A 20,761-nucleotide genomic window follows, 5' to 3' on the forward strand; every position below is an offset into this window, starting at 1 on the left:
AATGGAATGTGGAGGGCACCTGCTGTGTATGTGCAGTAGCATACTGTGACCATGCTACTGAAAGCACCACTTCCATAGCCAACCACAATTTTTGTTAAAAACAATCACATTCAAGGAAAAACCAACTTGAATCTACACAAGTGAGGATTCACCTGAGATCAAACCAACTTTACTATACCCTTTATCACTCCTTAAAGGGAGGCCTCTTTTAACCTGGCAGTAGCGAGAGACTGTGTGAGCTGAAATAACTGCAAGAGATTGTTTCAATCTGAAATGACTGCGAGAGACTTTCATAGTCAGTGATGATACAACTGAGGAATTATAATGGGCATTAACAGGGGACGTTGGGGCACTAGAAATGAGCTGTCTATGCATTGATTGTCTAGGGAGATCTATAGAGTGGGCGTCGGAGTCTGTGTGAGTCTGCCACATCCGCACACTGCAGGGGCAAGCTCCCAGAAGACACCAGGGCACAAGACTGGAGAAGGGAGGAAGGAGAAGGGAGGAAAGTGACACAGAGACGGGTCCCAGATGGTGGGAGAGATATCTATAGGCCAAATTAGACCTGGCATGGGAACTCCGGGGGTTATGACTGCAGTCTTCTGAGTGCTGTGTTCAAATAGTATTTGTTTTCATTCAAATATTAAAATAACCAATGGAGTAGTCCTAAAAGTGCAATCCCCGCCCATCTGGCACTCCAGACAGGCTTGATCAAACTCTCAAAGTATTCGAAGAACCCAAAAGATTTCCTTTGTAAGTGATGATCACCCTGAGCTAGTTTGTCTTTGTTAAGTATCATTGATGATTACAAGGAATGATTGCCGCTCCCAATCTAATTGACCCTCGGCTTCAAATTGAGACCGTCTGTCTTCACAGTTCTCTATCTAATTATTGCAAATCAATTGATAGTCAATCACATTAATCCTAGCCAGAGGCGTAAAACTGATTTTTACATCAGATACTTGGTTTGACTTAGTGTCAGGGGGGTTTAACAGTGATGAAGGTGTGTGAGGTTGTTATGAAGTAAAACGGCAACCGATAAAAAGTGTATGGATTAAAAACTTATTGAACCAGGCAAGTCAATTGAGAACAAATTCTTATTTACAGTGACTGCCTAGGAACAGGGGATTTAACTGCCTTGTTCAGAGGCAGAACGACAGATTTTCACCTTGTCAGCTCGGGGATTCGATCTAGCATCCTTTCGGGTTGCTGGCCCAACGCTCTAACAACTAATTCTTCACATGAGATGTACAGTATGCAATACGTTCACAATCCATTTGTGTGCTTATTCATGTGTGTTTGCACAGAGCCAAGATGGACGTATGGATGTGCGGGGCCGCCATGGCAAGTCCATGTTGACCATCAGTGGGGTGAAGCTGACTGACTTGGGACGTTTTGACTGTGAGGCCCTCAGCAGGATCGGGGGCCACCAAAAGAGCATGTTCCTCGATATAGAGTGTAAGTAATGTTGGAGAACAAAAACACACATGCCTACGCTGATACGGTACACACACACACACACACACACACACACACACACACACACACACACACACACACACACACACACACACACACACACACACACACACACACACACACACACACACACACACACACACACACACACACACACACAAGTTTGCACATCTGCACAGTATTCACACACATAGCTGCTACCTCCCTTTTTAACCGAGGTACATGAATTGATGAGCAAACTGAAGTAGAGATAATTACTCTCTACTGGAGGACAATGGAATTGAATAAAAAAGCTTTTTCATTATTTCATCTAAAACCAATACAACTTGTTTGCACATGCAAAGCATCAAAACCACACACACAAAGTTGCTGACTTGTAATATTCCATTGTTGAACACCGTTTCTGTTTTCCCTTTTTAGTAAATGCTTGAATAATCAGAGTTGCCTGCCCCCCCCACCCAGAAAGGCTAATTAGTAGGAGGATATCCTGCTGCATTATTTACCCCATATTACACACACACACACACACACACACACACACACACACACACACACACACACACACACACACACACACACACACACACACACACACACACACACACACACACACACACACACACACACACACACACACACACTTCCTGGTGAAAAAGAGTTCTTCCTCCTGTACTCTTTAATAATAAGATTAAAGCTAAAGATCTCACCATCTCATTTCAGAACACAGTTCAATTCAATCCAATGGTGCTTTCACCCTTTGATTTGTACAATCACATATTTGTGATCATTGTTGAGTGGTCCCTGCAGCGTACCATTGCAAATATGTGATTGGAACAGAGGTAACAGAACATTTGATGCAACAAACGTGTCTAAACAGCATCTTTGTCCAAAAATATCTAAACAATGTTTTGTACTGATGGGAAATAAAGGTCTTCACCTTTTATTGTAAAAGACAAATGTGAACTTCATCATCCAAACATAACACAGAACACATTCACAGCCAAACTCCATAAACCAGTCTAAATACCAAGTTGTGCTGACAAAAAAAAAACGAAATAAGTTAGCGACCTAAAAGCTAGACTTGTTTACAATGTACCACGTCCCCGGTGAACACAAGGGAGAAATGTAATATTGTTTAGAAAATAGCTAACAGCAGCTAAATTCTTTATGGTGGCAGCCATGTTTGTTTGTTTGACAAGCGAAAACTCCATAATCCCAGAATGCCATTCACTATAAAACGCAAACAAACATAGTCAAAGATGGCTTTGCCCATTTCCTGAAAAATATGAACTTAGTTTGGCCACTTTTCAGCATATTACAAATCTTCAATGTACAAGAACCGGAGCACATGACTTGACAAGTTGTTTACCGTTTTTGACAAATGACAAAGATCACAGATCATCACCCTAAATGCAAGCCTACTGTCTAGCCTAACGGTAGCTCGAAGACTAGACAGGGATGAAACGATTTTAGCGGAGTTTGTGGGCGGGTTCATTACATTTTTGGGGGAATTTCAAGTCCACGGGATGTAGGAATGAGGGAAGGTATTGTGGGGAGATATGACTATGATGGGGAGTTTATCAATGCATGGGGGGAAAATCCAGGAGAAGTTTATAAGTCAAATGAAAATAAATAAAACCCCTGGATGAGTGCTTGGGCTCTCGTTGAAGAGAAGTTTGTCCGGCTCAGTAAAGTCTCAAAGATATATTGTCAGCAAGAGTGAAATGGGCTACTTCTTATAATGAATTAATGAGGAGACGGAACACACCTCAATTCAAACTGTTGTTAGACAATAATGAAAAATGGACCATTTGAAACACAGCCAATAGATAATTAGCAGGCAGCGTGCCTTGGTTTTAGGGCAGCGTAGGTTAACTGTCCTGTTGCTTAACAATCCCATTTTGGAATAGTGCGTGCATTATGATATCACACGCATAAATAAACTCACCCTGGGGGTGACCGTTAGAGATATTTGGAACTTGTGTGAAAAGGCTAATGGCATTTCTAACAAATGTGCTATGAATGGCATCCTTTGAGGTGAGCATGCATGACATCACTGCGCTCACTTTTCTCCAGCCACCCTTGGCAGTGCCACACCCTCAGAGCAGTGACCCACCACACCCTCGCTCAACACTTGACCGTTAGAAAGTAGAGGGACAAAAATCAGCCCCCAGAGGTGTGGGATTGAGCATAGATGCGGATGGGGGCTAAGCCAGCTGTCGCCGCGGAGCTAATAAGCGTATTTATTAAGTCTGTGGCGGGACTAGAAGAGATGGTAGAGGCACGTCCTCCTTCGTGACAGAGCGCCAGACATCAATATCCCTAATGGGATACTGCGAGCAAGCATATTAAAATGACTATAATGCCACTCTACTGACTACTGGGCGAGTGCAGCGGCGAGCAGGGATGGCACTCGCCCCCCTCCTCCCCCCAATGCAGTGGGGTGGATCGTTCATTAGCACCCATCCAGCTCTGCACCACATTCACACACAACGACACACACACACGCTCGGGAAGAGTATCATAATGGAGATCTCTCGCCCAGCATGAGGTGTCTTCAATAAGTTCAGGCTTCCTTTGAACTTTGGGGAGAGTGTATTGAGGCTTTCATGAGACACTCTGTCTTTTCCCTTTGTGTGATTATGCTTAAACCCAACAGTTTTGGGGATTTTGATCATCTCAGATTTTTTTTTTTTTTTAATTGCCTGGTTTTGCATGACTTGGAAGCTAACCGACCAATCGTGTTGTGTCTTGGATAGACATGCCCAAGTTCCAGACCAACCAAACCATCTTTTACTCGTGGGAGGGCAACCCGGTGAACATCAGCTGTGACGTCAAATCCAACCCGCCCGCCACCATGCTATGGAGGAGAGAACGCCTCACCATCTCGGCCGAAGGCACTGCCAACACACGTGTCCACACAATCGACGGCAAGTCCCTGCTAGAGGTGGGTATAGGAAGGAAAACGGCACCCACCGGTAAACAGTCTAACTTCAGAAATACAAATCATGGCCACTTTAGCATCCCCAGCTTCCAAGTGGTCTATTCAACTCCTTTCCTCTCCTCTGCATCTCTTCCCTAGGTAATTGCCAACTTACCTGGTACAAAAAGGACTGAATGAAAGAAACAATGCTTTATATTGGCTGATATAGTGTTACCCAAAGACTTCACTTAGTGTAATGCCAGTGTCGGTGTATTGACTCAGCTCTGGTCTCTGTGCTCACTCAAATGTTTGTCCCTAGGTCACCCCAGTGTCCGACAGGGATTTCGGACGCTACAACTGCACGGCACGTAACAACATCGGAGCGAAATACCAGGAGTTCATCTTGGCCCAGGCAGGTAAGTGCTGGCCTCATAAAGTAACCCCCCCCTCATTATGGCACATTGGACTTTCCCTTGTTATAACATTTAACATTTAACATTTAAGTCATTTAGCAGACGCTCTTATCCAGAGCGACTTACAAATTGGTGCATTCACCTTATGACATCCAGTGGAACAGCCACTTTACAATAGTGCATCTACATATTTTAAGGGGGGTGAGAAGGATTACTTTATCCTATCCTAGGTATTCCTTAAAGAGGTGGGGTTTCAGGTGTCTCCGGAAGGTGGTGATTGACTCCGCTGTCCTGGCGTCGTGAGGGAGTTTGTTCCACCATTGGGGAGCCAGAGCAGCGAACAGTTTTGACTGGGCTGAGCGGGAACTGTACTTCCTCAATGGTAGGGAGGCGAGCAGGCCAGAGGTGGATGAACGCAGTGCCCTTATTTGGGTGTAGGGCCTGATCAGAGCCTGGAGGTACTGAGGTGCCGTTCCCTCACAGCTCCGTAGGCAAGCACCATGGTCTTGTAGCGGATGCGAGCTTCAACTGGAAGCCAGTGGAGAGAGCGGAGGAGCGGGGTGACGTGAGAGAACTTGGGAAGGTTGAACACCAGACGGGCTGCGGCGTTCTGGATGAGTTGTAGGGGTTTAATGGCACAGGCAGGGAGCCCAGCCAACAGCGAGTTGCAGTAATCCAGACGGGAGATGACAAGTGCCTGGATTAGGACCTGTGCCGCTTCCTGTGTGAGGCAGGGTCGTACTCTGCGGATGTTGTAGAGCATGAACCTACAGGAACGGGCCACCGCCTTGATGTTAGTTGAGAACGACAGGGTGTTGTCCAGGATCACGCCAAGGTTCTTAGCGCTCTGGGAGGAGGACACAATGGAGTTGTCAACCGTGATGGCGAGATCATGGAACGGGCAGTCCTTCCCCGGGAGGAAGAGCAGCTCCGTCTTGCCGAAGTTCAGCTTGAGGTGGTGATCCGTCATCCACACTGATATGCCTGCCAGACATGCAGAGATGCGATTCGCCACCTGGTCATCAGAAGGGGGAAAGGAGAAGATTAATTGTGTGTCGTCTGCATAGCAATGATAGGAGAGACCATGTGAGGTTATGACAGAGCCAAGTGACTTGGTGTATAGCGAGAATAGGAGAGGGCCTAGAACAGAGCCCTGGGGACACCAGTGGTGAGAGCGCATGGTGAGGAGACAGATTCTTGCCACGCCACCTGGTAGGAGCGACCTGTCAGGTAGGACGCAATCCAAGCGTGGGCCACGCCGGAGATGCCCAACTCGGAGAGGGTGGAGAGGAGTATCTGATGGTTCACAGTATCGAAGGCAGCCGATAGGTCTAGAAGGATGAGAGCAGAGGAGAGAGAGTTAGCTTTAGCGGTGCGGAGCGCCTCCGTGATACAGAGAAGAGCAGTCTCAGTTGAATGACTAGTCTTGAAACCTGACTGATTTGGATCAAGAAGGTCATTCTGAGAGAGATAGCGGGAGAGCTGACCAAGGACGGCACGTTCAAGAGTTTTGGAGAGAAAAGAAAGAAGGGATACTGGTCTGTAGTTGTTGACATCGGAGGGATCGAGTGTAGGTTTTTTCAGAAGGGGTGCAACTCTCGCTCTCTTGAAGACGGAAGGGACGTAGCCAGCGGTCAGGGATAAGTTGATGAGCGAGGTGAGGTAAGGGAGAAGGTCTCCGGAAATGGTCTGGAGAAGAGAGGAGGGGATAGGGTCAAGCGGGCAGGTTGTTGGGCGGCCGGCCGTCACAAGACCGCGAGATTTCATCTGGAGAGAGAGGAGAAAGAGGTCAGAGCACAGGGTAGGGCACTGTGAGCAGAACCAGCGGTGTCGTTTGACTTAGCAAACGAGGATCGGATGTCGTCGACCTTCTTTTCAAAATGGTTGACGAAGTCATCTGCAGAGAGGGAGGAGGGGGGAGGGGGAGGAGGATTCAGGAGGGAGGAGAAGGTGGCAAAGAGCTTCCTAGGGTTAGAGGCAGATGCTTGGAATTTAGAGTGGTAGAAAGTGGCTTTAGCAGCAGAGACAGAGGAGGAAAATGTAGAGAGGAGGGAGTGAAAGGATGCCAGGTCCGCAGGGAGGCGAGTTTTCCTCCATTTCCGCTCGGCTGCCCGGAGCCCTGTTCTGTGAGCTCGCAATGAGTCGTCAAGCCACGGAGCGGGAGGGGAGGACCGAGCCGGCCTGGAAGATAGGGGACATAGAGAGTCAAAGGATGCAGAAAGGGAAGAGAGGAGGGTTGAGGAGGCAGAATCAGGAGATAGGTTGGAGAAGGTTTGAGCAGAGGGAAGAGATGATAGAATGGAAGAGGAGAGAGTAGCGGGGGAGAGAGAGCGAAGGTTGGGACGGCGCGATACCATCCGAGTAGGGGCAGTGTGGGAAGTGTTGGATGAGAGCGAGAGGGAAAAGGATACAAGGTAGTGGTCGGAGACTTGGAGGGGAGTTGCAATGAGGTTAGTGGAAAAACAGCATCTAGTAAAGATGAGGTCGAGCGTATTGCCTGCCTTGTGAGTAGGGGGGGAAGGTGAGAGGGTGAGGTCAAAAGAGGAGAGGAGTGGAAAGAAGGAGGCAGAGAGGAATGAGTCAAAGGTAGACGTGGGGAGGTTAAAGTCGCCCAGAACTGTGAGAGGTGAGCCATCCTCAGGAAAGGAGCTTATCAAGGCATCAAGCTCATTGATGAACTCTCCGAGGGGACCTTGTTATCATACAGTACACATTGAATCGGGTAAACCATGCACCTCAACATATCAAAGTTCATGCATCAACCAAATAGTTCCAACTATGTATCATCCAAGTGGCATGATTAACCAAATATCGCCGCAGTCAACCAATGAAATATCTAGTGCTGACCCAAGCAACAAAGTGTCACGTCACTGGAAGCCCAGATAGTATCTTCCAACTGGTTTGCACCCCTCTCGCTCTCTTTTGTTGTTGATAACCTCCTTGTTTGCTGTTACCATGGTATTAAATTCCATAACCCCCCCCCCCCAACCCCTATTTATCCTAATATAAAATGGTTCTCACTGATTTAATGTACTGTAGCTCCTAGGTACAGTTTATGTTTAGATAAAACACATTCTAACTATTCAACCTCAGCGACTTGTATGACTTATTTGGAAGATACATTATGTGCTGGATTTGAGAATCAATTGTTGAATCTGGCTTTGTGCATAGACCTTTATAGCTCAAACGTCCCTTTGTGTGTCTGTGTGTGCATGCGTGTATTTATTCTAGTGCGTTTGTGTGTATGCTGCATTTCAGTGTGTACATAGCTGCATGTACTTGTATGTACGTGTGTGTGTTTATGCTTGCCCAGATGGAAGATACTAACTGTTTTGCACCCCTCTCTCACTCTGTTTTGTTGTTGATAACCTCCTTATTTGCCATTTCCATGGCAGTAAATACCATAACCCCCTCCCCCCTCCCCCAGTCTGTATTCAGCCTAAACTAATCTCAAATAGTGCTCGCTGATTTAAAGTAGTTCCCCCTATTTACTAAAGTACCCCCTAATTTACTGTGCATAGCGCAGGCTAATATTCAATAACGCAGTCCAATTCATTTTAGTACAGATTCAGTTACTTCAAACACAGGGCCTCTGAGAAGTAGAATACTCAGAAAAGGACTTATGATGTAGGTTTAAGAGACATTCTTCCACACACATACCCACATACATATGCATTTCCGCATTCACACACACACACACACACACACACACACACACACACACACACACACACACACACACACACACACACACACACACACACACACACACACACACACACACACACACACACACACACACACACACACACACACACACACACACACACACACACACACACACACACACAGACACACACACAGACACACACACAGACACACATGTCGGAACACACACTCCAAACACACAGAGACATCTTTATAAACTCTTTCTCTGTCACACACACACACACAGACACATACACACACAGACACACACACTAAAGAAAAATAAACAAGTCTTCACTCATCTCGCAGTGAATGTAGTGTCGCCAGGTTTGGGGATCCATCTAAAGTCTGATCATTAAAGAGAGAGGAAGCTCTAGTGTAATAACTTTAGATAGAAGACCGTGAGCCAACCCTATCAGCCAATTACCCCGCTAAAATGCTAACACTTGATTCATGATCAGTTTATTCCTATGGAAAGCATCAGCTAACCCGCTTATGCAGCTCTTTATGTAACTTGAATGATATTTGAAATGTTATTGACATAAGTAAATGGCAGATCATAGTTGAAAAGTCCAGCATCATCCCTGATGTTAAGAAGATTTGGGCCTGAATTCACAAAGTGTCTCGGAGTAGGAGTGCTGAACTAGGATCAGGTCCACCCTCTCATTCATTATGACTTAAAAGGCTAAATCAGATCAGTAGTCTACTCTGAGACGCATCGTGAATACAGTCTCTGATGTATTACTCAAGATATTATGGGGTTCTGCCAAGTTAAAAATGTAGTGTATACAAGGCTGTGAAGGATTGACGCTGAAGCCTTGAACTGCCTATACCCACGGTGTAAGCAAAGAGAGTTCAATTTGTCTCCCTTCCCACTCTAACTTTGTGTCATATCGCAACAGAGATCGAAAGAAATACAGTTTAGGTGTAAATAATACACTTGTCGCTAGATACACATTGCAACTATTTAACTTGAGCAACGTGTACCACTTATTGAGAAGGTATGTGCTGGGTTTTCAGAATCAGTTGTTGAATCAGGCTTCGTACATAGACCTTCATAGCTCAAACTTTTATCCATATGGTAGATGGTGTGTGTGTGTGTGTGTGTGTGTGTGTGTGTGTGTGTGTGTGTGTGTGTGTGTGTGTGTGTGTGTGTGTGTGTGTGTGTGTGTGTGTGTGTGTGTGTGTGTGTGTGTGTGTGTGTGTGTGTGTGTGTGTGTGTGTGTGTGTGTGTGTGTGTGTGTGCATTTATACTAGTGTGTGTGCAGGCTGCATATCAGTGTGTTCGTTTATGTGTGTGCCCGATTGTGTGTAGCTCCACAACCGTGCTGAAAGTCCTCTCTCTCCTTAATGTATTCCTGGTATTATAAAAGAGAGGCTCTGTAGGACAGCAACGGTTTCTTTTGATTTGCTCGAAGCCCCGTGGCTCCACCAGATAAAAGGGAAGTGTTTGTGTGATAACGGGATTGAGTCAACCGCTGATAAATATAATGGCCTTGGCTTTTTTTTTTTACTTCGCCTGAACACTGTGTGTGGGTTAACACAAAGCATTCTGCCTCACAAAACCCAATAAGCCTGAGTTGCCATAGCGACATCTTTGTATCACGTGTGAGAGTTATTTTCCAATAACAACTCCCCAGCGATATTATGTTTCCGTAACATATAGAGACGTCAATGTAATGTTTCTGGAGGGTTACCGGAACTGATGTTTGGATGTGTGTTGTTTCAATGGGGGACGGTTATGAGTGTGACACCTATTTCTCTGCTTTTTTTCCAGACGTGCCCTCGAACCCGTACTCGGTGCGCTTGTCGGCCGTGTCGCAGCGCATCGCCACGGTGACATTCATGAAACCCGACTCACATGGCGGTGTACCCATTGGCCACTACCTGGTCAACTACAAGGATATGGGCTCGCAGGACTGGAGAGACGTCAAGTCTCATGGTGTCCAGAGTGAGTGTTCCTCTGTTTTGATCTTCATTATCCCTATTTTGATCATTATCGTCATCATTGTTATTTTCATTCCCACCATCTACATCAAAAGGGACGTCATTTTCGTCATTATCTTCATCTTCAACACCATCTTTGTCATCATCATCGTCATAAAAATGTACAATCGTCATCATCAATGGTACGGAGATTCGAGATGCCCATCTCCACTATAGCTACACACCTCACATTTTCTCACAGTTACACGCCTTACATTTACTCAGACAAAAAAAAGCTGCCGTGTTCAGGGACTAGGTAAGGTTAGGTCTTTCACTGCAAGGTCCTGCCCACCTAAGTCCGACTAAGACCCCTCATCCTTCATGAACCTTTATTTTCTGCACATTAGTCCCCGTCCTCACACACACATATTGAAGCAGCCAAACAAGCATGAACAGGAAGCTGTCAAGCCTCCACAAGATCAGAAGGTGTCCTACACTCTGGTCATAGAGCCTGTGAGAGGGAGAGCGAGGGAGAGTGGGAGAGGGGAGAGGGGGAGAGAGAGAGGGAGAGAGGGAGAGGGAGAGAGAGAGGGAGAGGGAGAGAGAGAGGGAGAGGGAGAGAGAGAGGGGGAGAGGGAGAGAGAGAGGGGGAGAGGGAGAGAGAGAGGGGGAGAGAGAGGGAGAGGGGGAGAGAGAGAGGGGGAGAGAGAGAGAGAGGGAGAGAGAGAGGGAGGGGCAGCTAACCAGCAGGTCTGAAAAGCAACTGTCTTTCTCTTTCCCTTTCCACTCTGGCTCATGACTCCAAATTGATTTTGTAGGCACTCAAGGGAGTGTGTGTGTGTGTGTGTGTGTGTGTGTGTGTGTGTGTGTGTGTGTGTGTGTGTGTGTGTGTGTGTGTGTGTGTGTGTGTGTGTGTGTGTGTGTGTGTGTGTGTGTGTGTGTGTGTGTGTGTGTGTGTGTGTGTGTGTGTGTGTGCGAGATGTGGAGGGCTTCAAAAAAAGAGCGCCTTAGAAGGACGAATTCTCAGACGATAAGCAGGTCTGACAAAACTTGAAGGGCTTATCGCTAATATCCCTCATTTTGCAGTCAATTACAATAGCGAGCTGGAACGCTGAGAATGCTGAGCAGCATGGAAGCATTGAGGGATACAGCGAGAACAAAGTGATATATACAGGCAATGAGAACAGAAATAAAGACATGGGGAGTTAAAGAGGATAGAATGATTGAGAAAAATGTGAGGAAGATGGAGAGAAAATAATAAAAATTAAGATTTTAGAGAGAGCGGCTGAGATTTGGGAGAGGGAGATATTCGAGAGAGACGTACAGTGAGAATGAAATCAAGGTTGTGAAGTATGAATTCTCAATTTGTGTTAGTTCTTGTGTTCCACCCGTTTAACCAACTTCCTTGTCTCGAGGTGAGCACGTTAACGGAGATAGCCAATTCAACTAATTACCAGTTGCAAATTGACATTTAATATTCGGAGCCACTTCGAGGCTTTAATAGTAATGATGCACATTTGCACTATAAAACAGCTCTGTGTATAATGAGTTGGCACAATTTGTACATCTGAATGCCAGTGGTGCTCACTAAAGGTCTCGTCAAACCTCTGGTAGAGCCAAAATGTTAGCAAATAGCTCGTTTTGTATTTAGATCCCCCATTATACAATTGCAAAGCAACCATTACCCTTAGCGCACAAGTTGCAAAACAACAACCTTCAGCCAAGTTCAGTGAACGCCTAACTCGGCATGAACATCCTTTTGTGATTTCCGCGTGACCATGACTATGAAAGCGATGTAAATGACTTTATTGTGGAATTTACATAGAAATCTATGATTTTGGGCTGACTGCTGAGAAAATGTTATTAAGCTCTACTGATTCATGTATTGCTATTTTAGGAGTGGTTGTATGATCGAATGTATTTGTTAGAGAACGACCGATATGGATTTTGTAAGGTCGATGCCGATACCGGTTTTTGGGCGTCAAGGAGGCCAATATTTTAGGCCGACATGCAATATCATTAAATTTGAAAATGCTCAAGATGTTATTGACAGATGCTTATCATTTCACTGCACACTGTGAAGTTGCCACATTGTATACCGGTAGTCCCTAGTTTCATGTGTATTCCGGTTAGAGTTTGAGAGTTCCTAAGAGGTTACAGTGACATGTTGTCCTACTCCGCACATTGAGGCTGAGGCTTTACTTTCCACTGATCCAAGAGAATCAACAATGGAGTACAACTGTTATCATACTGTTTCCACACAAACAGCACTCCCACATCATGGCTTAGAGCCCTTACAGGGTTACCTTCTGTACTTTGTCTCTGGCCATGAATGGAAGGAGGCAGGGGAGGAGGTATGCTAGCTAGCTCAGCTGCAGTGGATTAGTCACCCAACACAGCTAGGCACACAGATCCCCCTGTGTCACTCCACAATGGTACGTCTCACTCCCTGTATTGACAAGAGAGTGGTTCCTGAAAGGAACAGGGGATTTGTGGCACTTGCTTTAGTTTTACCGTATGCTGAGGTCCCCCCCTTTGACGCATAGTGGTGTTAGCGGCGCCGTTAGCGATTAGCTTTAGCGTAGCTGGTGACCCCGCCCCTTCCCGTTCACTGATAGTGGTGTTTGTGGCACTGTTAGCGATGCTGTTAGCGCGCTAAGCCAGCTTGTTTTCCAGATGGAACAAAGAGGCGCTGGGGAGGATTAGTGGGATTCAACAGTGAAGAGTGGGAGGTGGTAGGCGTCTCTCTCATACACACACCCACAGCTTGAGAGGTTTCACTCACGCAGCTGTCTATTTCACTGTCACTCCACTTGTCAAATAATCTGTGTCCATCTGTATCCCTCTCTGACTTGTTGTGTATTTCTCTCTTTTTCTCTTTGAATCTATCTCTTATACTGTCTTTCTTTTTCCCTTCTCTCTACTTCTGACTGTACAGTTGAAGTCAGAAGTTTACAAACACCTTAGCCAAATACATTTAAACTCAGTTTATCACAATTCCTGACATTTAATCTGAGTAAAAATTCCCTGTAATGGTCAATTAGAATCACAACTTTATTTTAAGAATGTGAAATGTCAGAATAATAGTAAAGAGAGTGATTTATTTCAGCTTTTATTTATTTCATCACATTCCCAGTGGGTCAGAAGTTTACATAAACTCAATTAGTATTTTGTAGCATTGCCTTTAAATTGTTTAACTTGGGTCAAACGTTTCAGGTAGCATTCCACAGGCTTCCCACAATAAGTTGGGTGAATTTTGGCCCATTCCTCCTGACAGAGCTGGTGTAACTGAGTCAGTTTTGTAGGCCTCCTCAGGGCTTTGTGATGGCCACTCCAATACCTTTACTTTGTTGTCCTTGAGCATTTTTGCCTCAACTTTGGAAGTATGCTTGGGGTCATTGTCCATTTGGAAGACCCATTGCGACCAAGCTTTAACTTGATGTTGCTTCAATATATCTACATAATTTCCCTACCTCATGATATCATCTATTTTGTGAAGTGCACCAGTCCCTCCTGCAGCTAAGCCCCCCCACAACATGATGCTGCCACCCCCATGCTTCATGGTTGTGATGGTGTTCTTCGGCTTGTAAGCCTCCCCCTTTTTTCTCCAAACATAATGATGGTCATTATGGCCAAACAGTTATATTCTTGTTTCATCAGACCAAAGAACATTTCTCCAAAAGTTATGATGTCCCCATGTGCAGTTGCAAACCGTAGTCTGGCTTTTTAATGGTGATTTTGGAACAGTCTGGCTTTTTAATGGTGGTTTTGGAACAGTGGCTTCTTCCTTGCTGAGCGGTCTTTCAGGTTATGTTGAAATAGGACTTGTTTTACTGTGGATATAGATACGTTTGTACCTGTTTCCTCCAGCATATTCACAAGGTCCTATGCTGTTGTTCTGGGATTGATTTGCACTTTTCGCACTAAAGTACGTTCATCTCTAAGAGACATTACGCGTCTCCTTCCTAAGCGTTATGACGGAGGATCCCAAGGATGAACCAGACTTGTGGAGGTCTACAATTATGGCTGATTTTTTTGTTGTTGATTTTTCCATGATGTCAAGCAAAGAGGCACTGAGTTTGAAGGTAGGCCTTGAAATACATCCACAGGTACACCTCCGATTGACTCAAATGATGTCAATTATCCTATCAGAAGCTTCTAAAGCCATGTCATACCTTTCTGGAATTTCTCTAGCTGCTTAAAGTCACAGTCAACTTAGTGCATGTAAACGTCTGACCCACTGGAATTGTGACACAGTGAATTACATGTGAAATAATCTGTCTGTAAACAATTGTTCGAAAAATTACTTGTGTCATGCACAAAGTAGATGACCTACCCGACTTGCCAAAACTATAGTTTATTAACAAGAAATTTTTGGAGTAGTTGAAAAACGAGTTTTAATGACTCCAACCTAAGTGTATGAAAACTTCCGACTTCAACTGTATTTCTGTCTCTCAGTCTGTCTGTCTCTCTCTCAATCTCTCTCGCTTTACCTCTCTGTCTGTCTGTCTGTCTGCGAACAAGCTAATAAATGCTCTCCCTGGTTCTCCCCCTTCAGCGATAGTACTGCTGACAGGCCTAGAGCCCAACACCACCTACGAAGTGCGAGTGGCTGCAGTCAATGGGAAGGGCCAGGGGGAGTTCAGCCATACGGAGTCCTTCCAGACTCTACCCATACGTGAGCCCAGCCCCCCGGCAGTGCATGGCCAGAGAGGGATGGGGAAGGCCTACCGGCTGGGCCTTGTCAAGCAAGATGACGGGGGCATGCCCATCGTGGAATACATTGTCAAGTACAAGACGGTGAGTAGCTGGATGTCAGGAATGCCAATAAATACTACTCTTAGAAAAAAAGGTGCTTAGTAGAATCATAAGGTTTTTCAATTTGTCCCCTCTGGGGAAACTTTTTTTTGTGCTAGGTAGAACCCTTTGCAGAAAGTTCTACCTAGAACCTTTTATGAAGGGTTCACCTGGAACCCTCTGTGAAGGGTTCTACCTAAAATGTTTTATCTTTTTTATAATTTTATTTTTTATTTTACCCCCCTTTTCTCCCCAATTTTGTGGTATCCAATTGTAGTTACTATCTTGTCTCATTGCTACAACTCCCGTATGGGCGAAGGTTGAGAGCCATGTGTCCTCCGAAACACAACCCAACCAAGCCACACTGCTTCTTAACACAGAGTTCATCCAACTCGGAAGCCAGCCACACCAATGTGTCAGAGGAAACACCGTGCACCTCGCGACCTGGTCAGCGTACACTGCGCCCGGCCCGCCACAGGAGTTGCTAGTGCGTGATGAGACAAGGATACAAGGATCCCTACTGGCCCAACCCTCCCTAACCCGGACGACTCTTGGCCAATTGTGCGTCGCCCCATGGACCTCTCGGTCTCGGCCGGCTACGACAGAGCCTGGGCCCGAAGCCCAGAGTCTCTGGTCACACAGCTAGCACTGCGATGCAGTGCCTAGACCACTTCGCCACCCGGGAGGCCCACAAACCATTTTATCTTTCTTATTCCTAGAATCCTCCATGAACGGTTCAACTAGCTTTATTTGCATATGTTTATGACAGTACATTACATGCACTTAGTGTACAAAACATTAAGAACGCCTGCTCTTTTCATGACAGACTGACCAGGTGAATCCAGGTGAAAGCAAGAACTATTTTATCCTGTCATTCAGCCCTCCGTGGAAAGAGTTTGACACGTACTCTAAAGGTTCTACCGAGAACCCTTTTATTTTTGAATGGTTCTCCCTAGAACCCTCTATGAACAGTTATACCAAGAACCTTTTTCTATTTGAAGGGTTCTTCTTAGAACCCTCCATGAACTGTTCAGCTAGCTTTCTTTGCCTATGTTTTATTATATGCACATTATATGCACAGCTCTTTCCATGACATAGACTGACCAGGTAAATCCAAATGAAAGCTATGATCCCGTATAATACCACTTGTTAAATCCATTTCAATCAGTGTTGATGAAGACGAGGAGACAGGTTAAAGTCGAGACGATTGAGACATGGAATTGTGTATGTGAGGGCGATTGGGCAAGACAAAACATTTAAGTGCCTTTGAACAGGGTATAGTTTGTGTCAAGAACTGCAACGCTGCCAGGTTTTTCACGCTCAACAGTTTCCTGTGTGTATCAAGAATGGTACACCACACAAAGAACCTCCAGCCACTGTGGAAAGCATTAGAGTCTACATGGGCAGGTATCCCTGTGGAACGCTTTCGACACCTTGTAGAGTCCATACGGGCATGGCTAAAAACCACAGTATTTACGGGCTGCCAGTGCCCCTGAACAAGGCCAATTTGGTCCACACATTTTCAACCACACGATTACCACCGAGTCAAGATGGCCACTTCTACTCTAAAGCACGCTTGTAAAACACAATCACTGGACCACTTTTTTCTAGTCTAATGATGGTAGATAATGCTGCATACCTCCACTTAAGGTAGCAGCAAATAGCAGTGTCAATCGCATTAACTCTACTGTGTGTGCGTGCACGCATATGCTCCTATTTTCGATGCCTAAAAATAATAAGTACACTAGCTTTGTTTATGTCTGCTTTGAAATGTTTGATCCCAGGCTGTGTCACAACCGGCCGTGACCAGGAGTCCCATAGGGCAGTGCACAATTGGCCCAGCGTCGTCCGGGTTAGGGGATTGTTTGGCCTGGGGGGCTTTACTTGGCTCATCGAGCTCTAGCGACTCCTTGTGGCGGGCCGGGCGCCTGCAGGCTGACTTCAGTCGTCAGTTGAGCGGTGTTTCCTCCAACACATTGGTGCGGGTAGGTGTTAAGTAGCGTGGTTTGGCCGGTCATGTTTTGGAGGATGCATGACTTGACTCGACCTTTGCCTCTCCTGAGATTGTTGGGGAGTTGCATCGATGAGACAAGATCATAATTGGATAGCAATTGGATATCACAATGTTGGGGAGAAAAGGGGGTAAAAAAACATATTTTTTATTGCACTCTTTAGTTAAAAAAATGTATCTAGTAGGCGCAAATGTCAACATAATAGGCTCATCCATATTGCAAAGTCGTTGTGTTGAATCTCGCAATTCGTTCATTTTGGTAGAGTGTGTCCCCTTACTTGGTTATCAGCTGTTCTCAAAAACACGTGGCTCTCGAAAGATGATTCTCTTCCTCAATAGTGTGCATTTTTACTAGAAGCCACAATAATAATGACATCCTGGCATTGAAAGCATACTACATTTTCTGTCACATACTATACAATTTGCATACCCAAAATACCTACTATTTCAAACGCTAGCACAGCTATTCGGACATGGCCATTCACTGTGTCTCAGATACTACATACTGATACACATGCTGGCAGATACACTATACATACAAATGTACATACTCACCCACAAACATACACATTCATATTAACCAATTCTCTCCTTTTCCCTATCTCTCTCTCTCTCTCTCTCTCTCTCTCTCTCTCTCTCTCTCTCTCTCTCTCTCTCTCTCTCTCTCTCTCTCTCTCTCTCTCTCTCTCTCACTCGCACTCTCACACTCACATGCACATACACACAATGATCTATGGGATTTGATGTAACCAATGCTAATATGTCCATTCAGGTGTGGCTCTGTCTCATTGGGAGGCTGATGGCTATGTGTAGTTGTACTATAGCAGATTAAAGTGTGTGTGTGGAGAGAAGGTCAGGGACTCTCCAGCTGGCCCTTTGAAGGCCAAATGCAGGGGAACGAGGGGAAGAATAGGACAATCCTCCACACCCCAGTAATCCCACCATTCATCCTCCTCTCTCTCTCACAATGTGACCCTGACTCTATGTACACAGATGCATGTGTGCACATATATGCACTCTCTTACACAAACACATACAGTATGCATACAAATGTTCATACACACACACACACACACACACACACACACACACACACACACACACACACACACACACACACACACACACACACACACACACACACACACACACACACACACACACACACACACACACACACACACACACACACACACACACACACAGTCACCCGTATCTAACTGCTTTCCAATGCTGGGCTGGCCTTAGCTTTATTCCACATTATTCCAACTACCATGACTCTGAAAAATGAAACCATGGCCCATTTCCTAAAGCCCATTCCACACTATTATCTCTCTCTCTCTTCTATTTTGACATTTTATGGAGGAATCCTAGGAGGCTAAATGGTTGAATATGCATTTGTCATGCTGTCAAAGCACAGGCCTCACACTGTGACACTTCACTCTGTTCTCCTATGATGAGATAAGAAGCTGATTTAAGAAAGGAAAATAAAGTAAAGGAGGAAAGGGAAGGAGAGGAAAGGGGGTGGAAGTAAATAACTGGGTGGGGTACGGAGAGGAAAGGGGGGTGGAAGTAAAAACTGGGTGGGGTACGGAGAGGAAAGGGGGGTGGAAGTAAATAACTGGTTGGGGTACGGAGAGGAAAGGGGGTGGAAGTAAATAACTGGGTGGGGTACGGAGAGGAAAGGGGGTGGAAGTAAATAACTGGGTGGGGTACGGAGAGGAAAGGGGGTGGAAGTAAATAACTGGGTGAGGTACGGAGAGGAAAGGGGGGTGGAAGTAAATAACTGGGTGGGGTACGGAGAGGAAAGGGGGTGGAAGTAAATAACTGGGTGGGGTACGGAGAGGAAAGGGGGGGTGAAAGTAAATAACTGGGTGGGGTACGGAGAGGAAAGGAACACTTCCTTATAACGTCTACTTACGATTTACGCAACAGTCAGCATTTGAGCTGGCCACTGTTTTTTGTTTCTCACAGAAACCGTTTGTAAAAACACCGTCTTAACAGTATGTCCCCCAATGTGAGCAGTTTATTTTCCGATGCAATGTTCAAACATTCACAGAAGTAGGAAAAGCATAACACACTTCTCATCCAAATTGGAAAATGTAGGCTACATTAGGAAACAGAGGAAAGCGTGAGCTAATACAAGCAGTCATATTTAGCAAACTTTCAGCTGACAGAAACCATTATATGAATTAGCTGATAGCAATTACTATTTACAATTTATCACATGACAGGTGAGCTCACCCCAATTGCTGTGGCGGTCATGAAATTCGGCCACTGGATAATTGTCATGCAAATGACTGCCGGTCTCACGGTAGACCGTCATTGTAAATAAGAATTTGCTATTAACTGACTTGCCTAGTTCAATAAAGGTTAAATAAAATAAAATTGACCATTAATTAACATAAACACATTTAGCATGTCCACACCTCCACGCATACAAACCACTGAGGAAACATTTACATTTTTAAAAAGTGTAATAAATCCTTTTAATATACACCATCACAATAAATCATTTATCTTAGGCAGGTCTAAAGAAACATGATATGAAGAAAATGTATTTCAGTATATTATCTGGCTATGCGCCATGCCATAGATTAGCTCATTTAGCAGACAAGATATGCTTCGAAATCCAATGCTATTATTTTATGTTATATGATTGAACCTACTCCAGAGTGAGTGCGCATATGAAGTGGCCATGTTGAGCATAAAAGTCATAATTTGAAACAGGTCTTATGAACTAGATTGAAAGTTATTTGGCAGTTATTAGTTATTTAGTTGTGAATGATACAAACATTATGATGTCTTAGAAATGAAAACATATACGGTTTGCATGATGCGACTATAGGCTATTGATGATTTTAAAAAGTTGCCAAAAAGCTTGCGGTCTGATCCTCAGGCTACACATCAAGGGATCATATTTTCACCCATCAGACTCGATTTAATCTTTACTAATAATCTAAACTTTTTATTTAAAAAAAAAATAATAATTTATGGTCCATTTTCAAAGGGGCAGGGGAAAAAAGACATCATCCGTATGCATTAAAATAGCAAATGAAGGCCGCTTTCCCTCTGTTCATTTTTCAATCATGGCGGTTAAGCTATTCTGGTTTTATAGCAGAACAATGCTTAATATTACCAGCTGGGAAATAAATATAGCAGCAGTAGAAGTCTCTTTTTAGTGGCAACCATCAAAAGCTTTCTCAAGGAATTGGATATGGAAATGTCTGGGCTTATAGAAACACTTTCACTCCATGCATCAACCAATGTTTGAGGAGCATGGAGCCTCCCCTGCGCGACAGGTGATCTTCCACCCAAACTCTGGATACCATTGGCTCTCCAACCTGGTTCCTGCAGCTATCCAGTGCTTAATTTGGGAAACCAAGTGAAATCAGTTCGGGAACATCGATAGTAACTTTTCACAACAAAAGTATTTAATTTAAATGTCGACAGCCCCTCTCTCTGTGAGCTCAACAAAGGAATGGAGGAGAGAGTGGAGGAGAT

At 44.9% G+C, this 20,761-nt stretch overlaps 1 protein-coding gene across 1 annotated transcript in view; it reads left to right on the top strand.

The window, feature by feature from the left end:
* The window catches only part of LOC124019549 (neural cell adhesion molecule 2-like), an 88,157-nt gene that overhangs the window by 29,003 nt on the left and 38,393 nt on the right, over positions 1-20,761 (top strand). The window contains exons 7-11 of the mRNA XM_046334915.1: positions 1,308-1,458; positions 4,239-4,426; positions 4,722-4,818; positions 10,301-10,474; positions 15,008-15,249. Of these exons, the coding sequence (XP_046190871.1) occupies positions 1,308-1,458; positions 4,239-4,426; positions 4,722-4,818; positions 10,301-10,474; positions 15,008-15,249 (852 nt within the window). The remainder of the gene's footprint in view (positions 1-1,307; positions 1,459-4,238; positions 4,427-4,721; positions 4,819-10,300; positions 10,475-15,007; positions 15,250-20,761) is intronic.

Source organism: Oncorhynchus gorbuscha, unplaced genomic scaffold, assembly GCF_021184085.1.
Source record: "Oncorhynchus gorbuscha isolate QuinsamMale2020 ecotype Even-year unplaced genomic scaffold, OgorEven_v1.0 Un_scaffold_627, whole genome shotgun sequence".
NCBI lineage: Eukaryota > Metazoa > Chordata > Actinopteri > Salmoniformes > Salmonidae > Oncorhynchus > Oncorhynchus gorbuscha.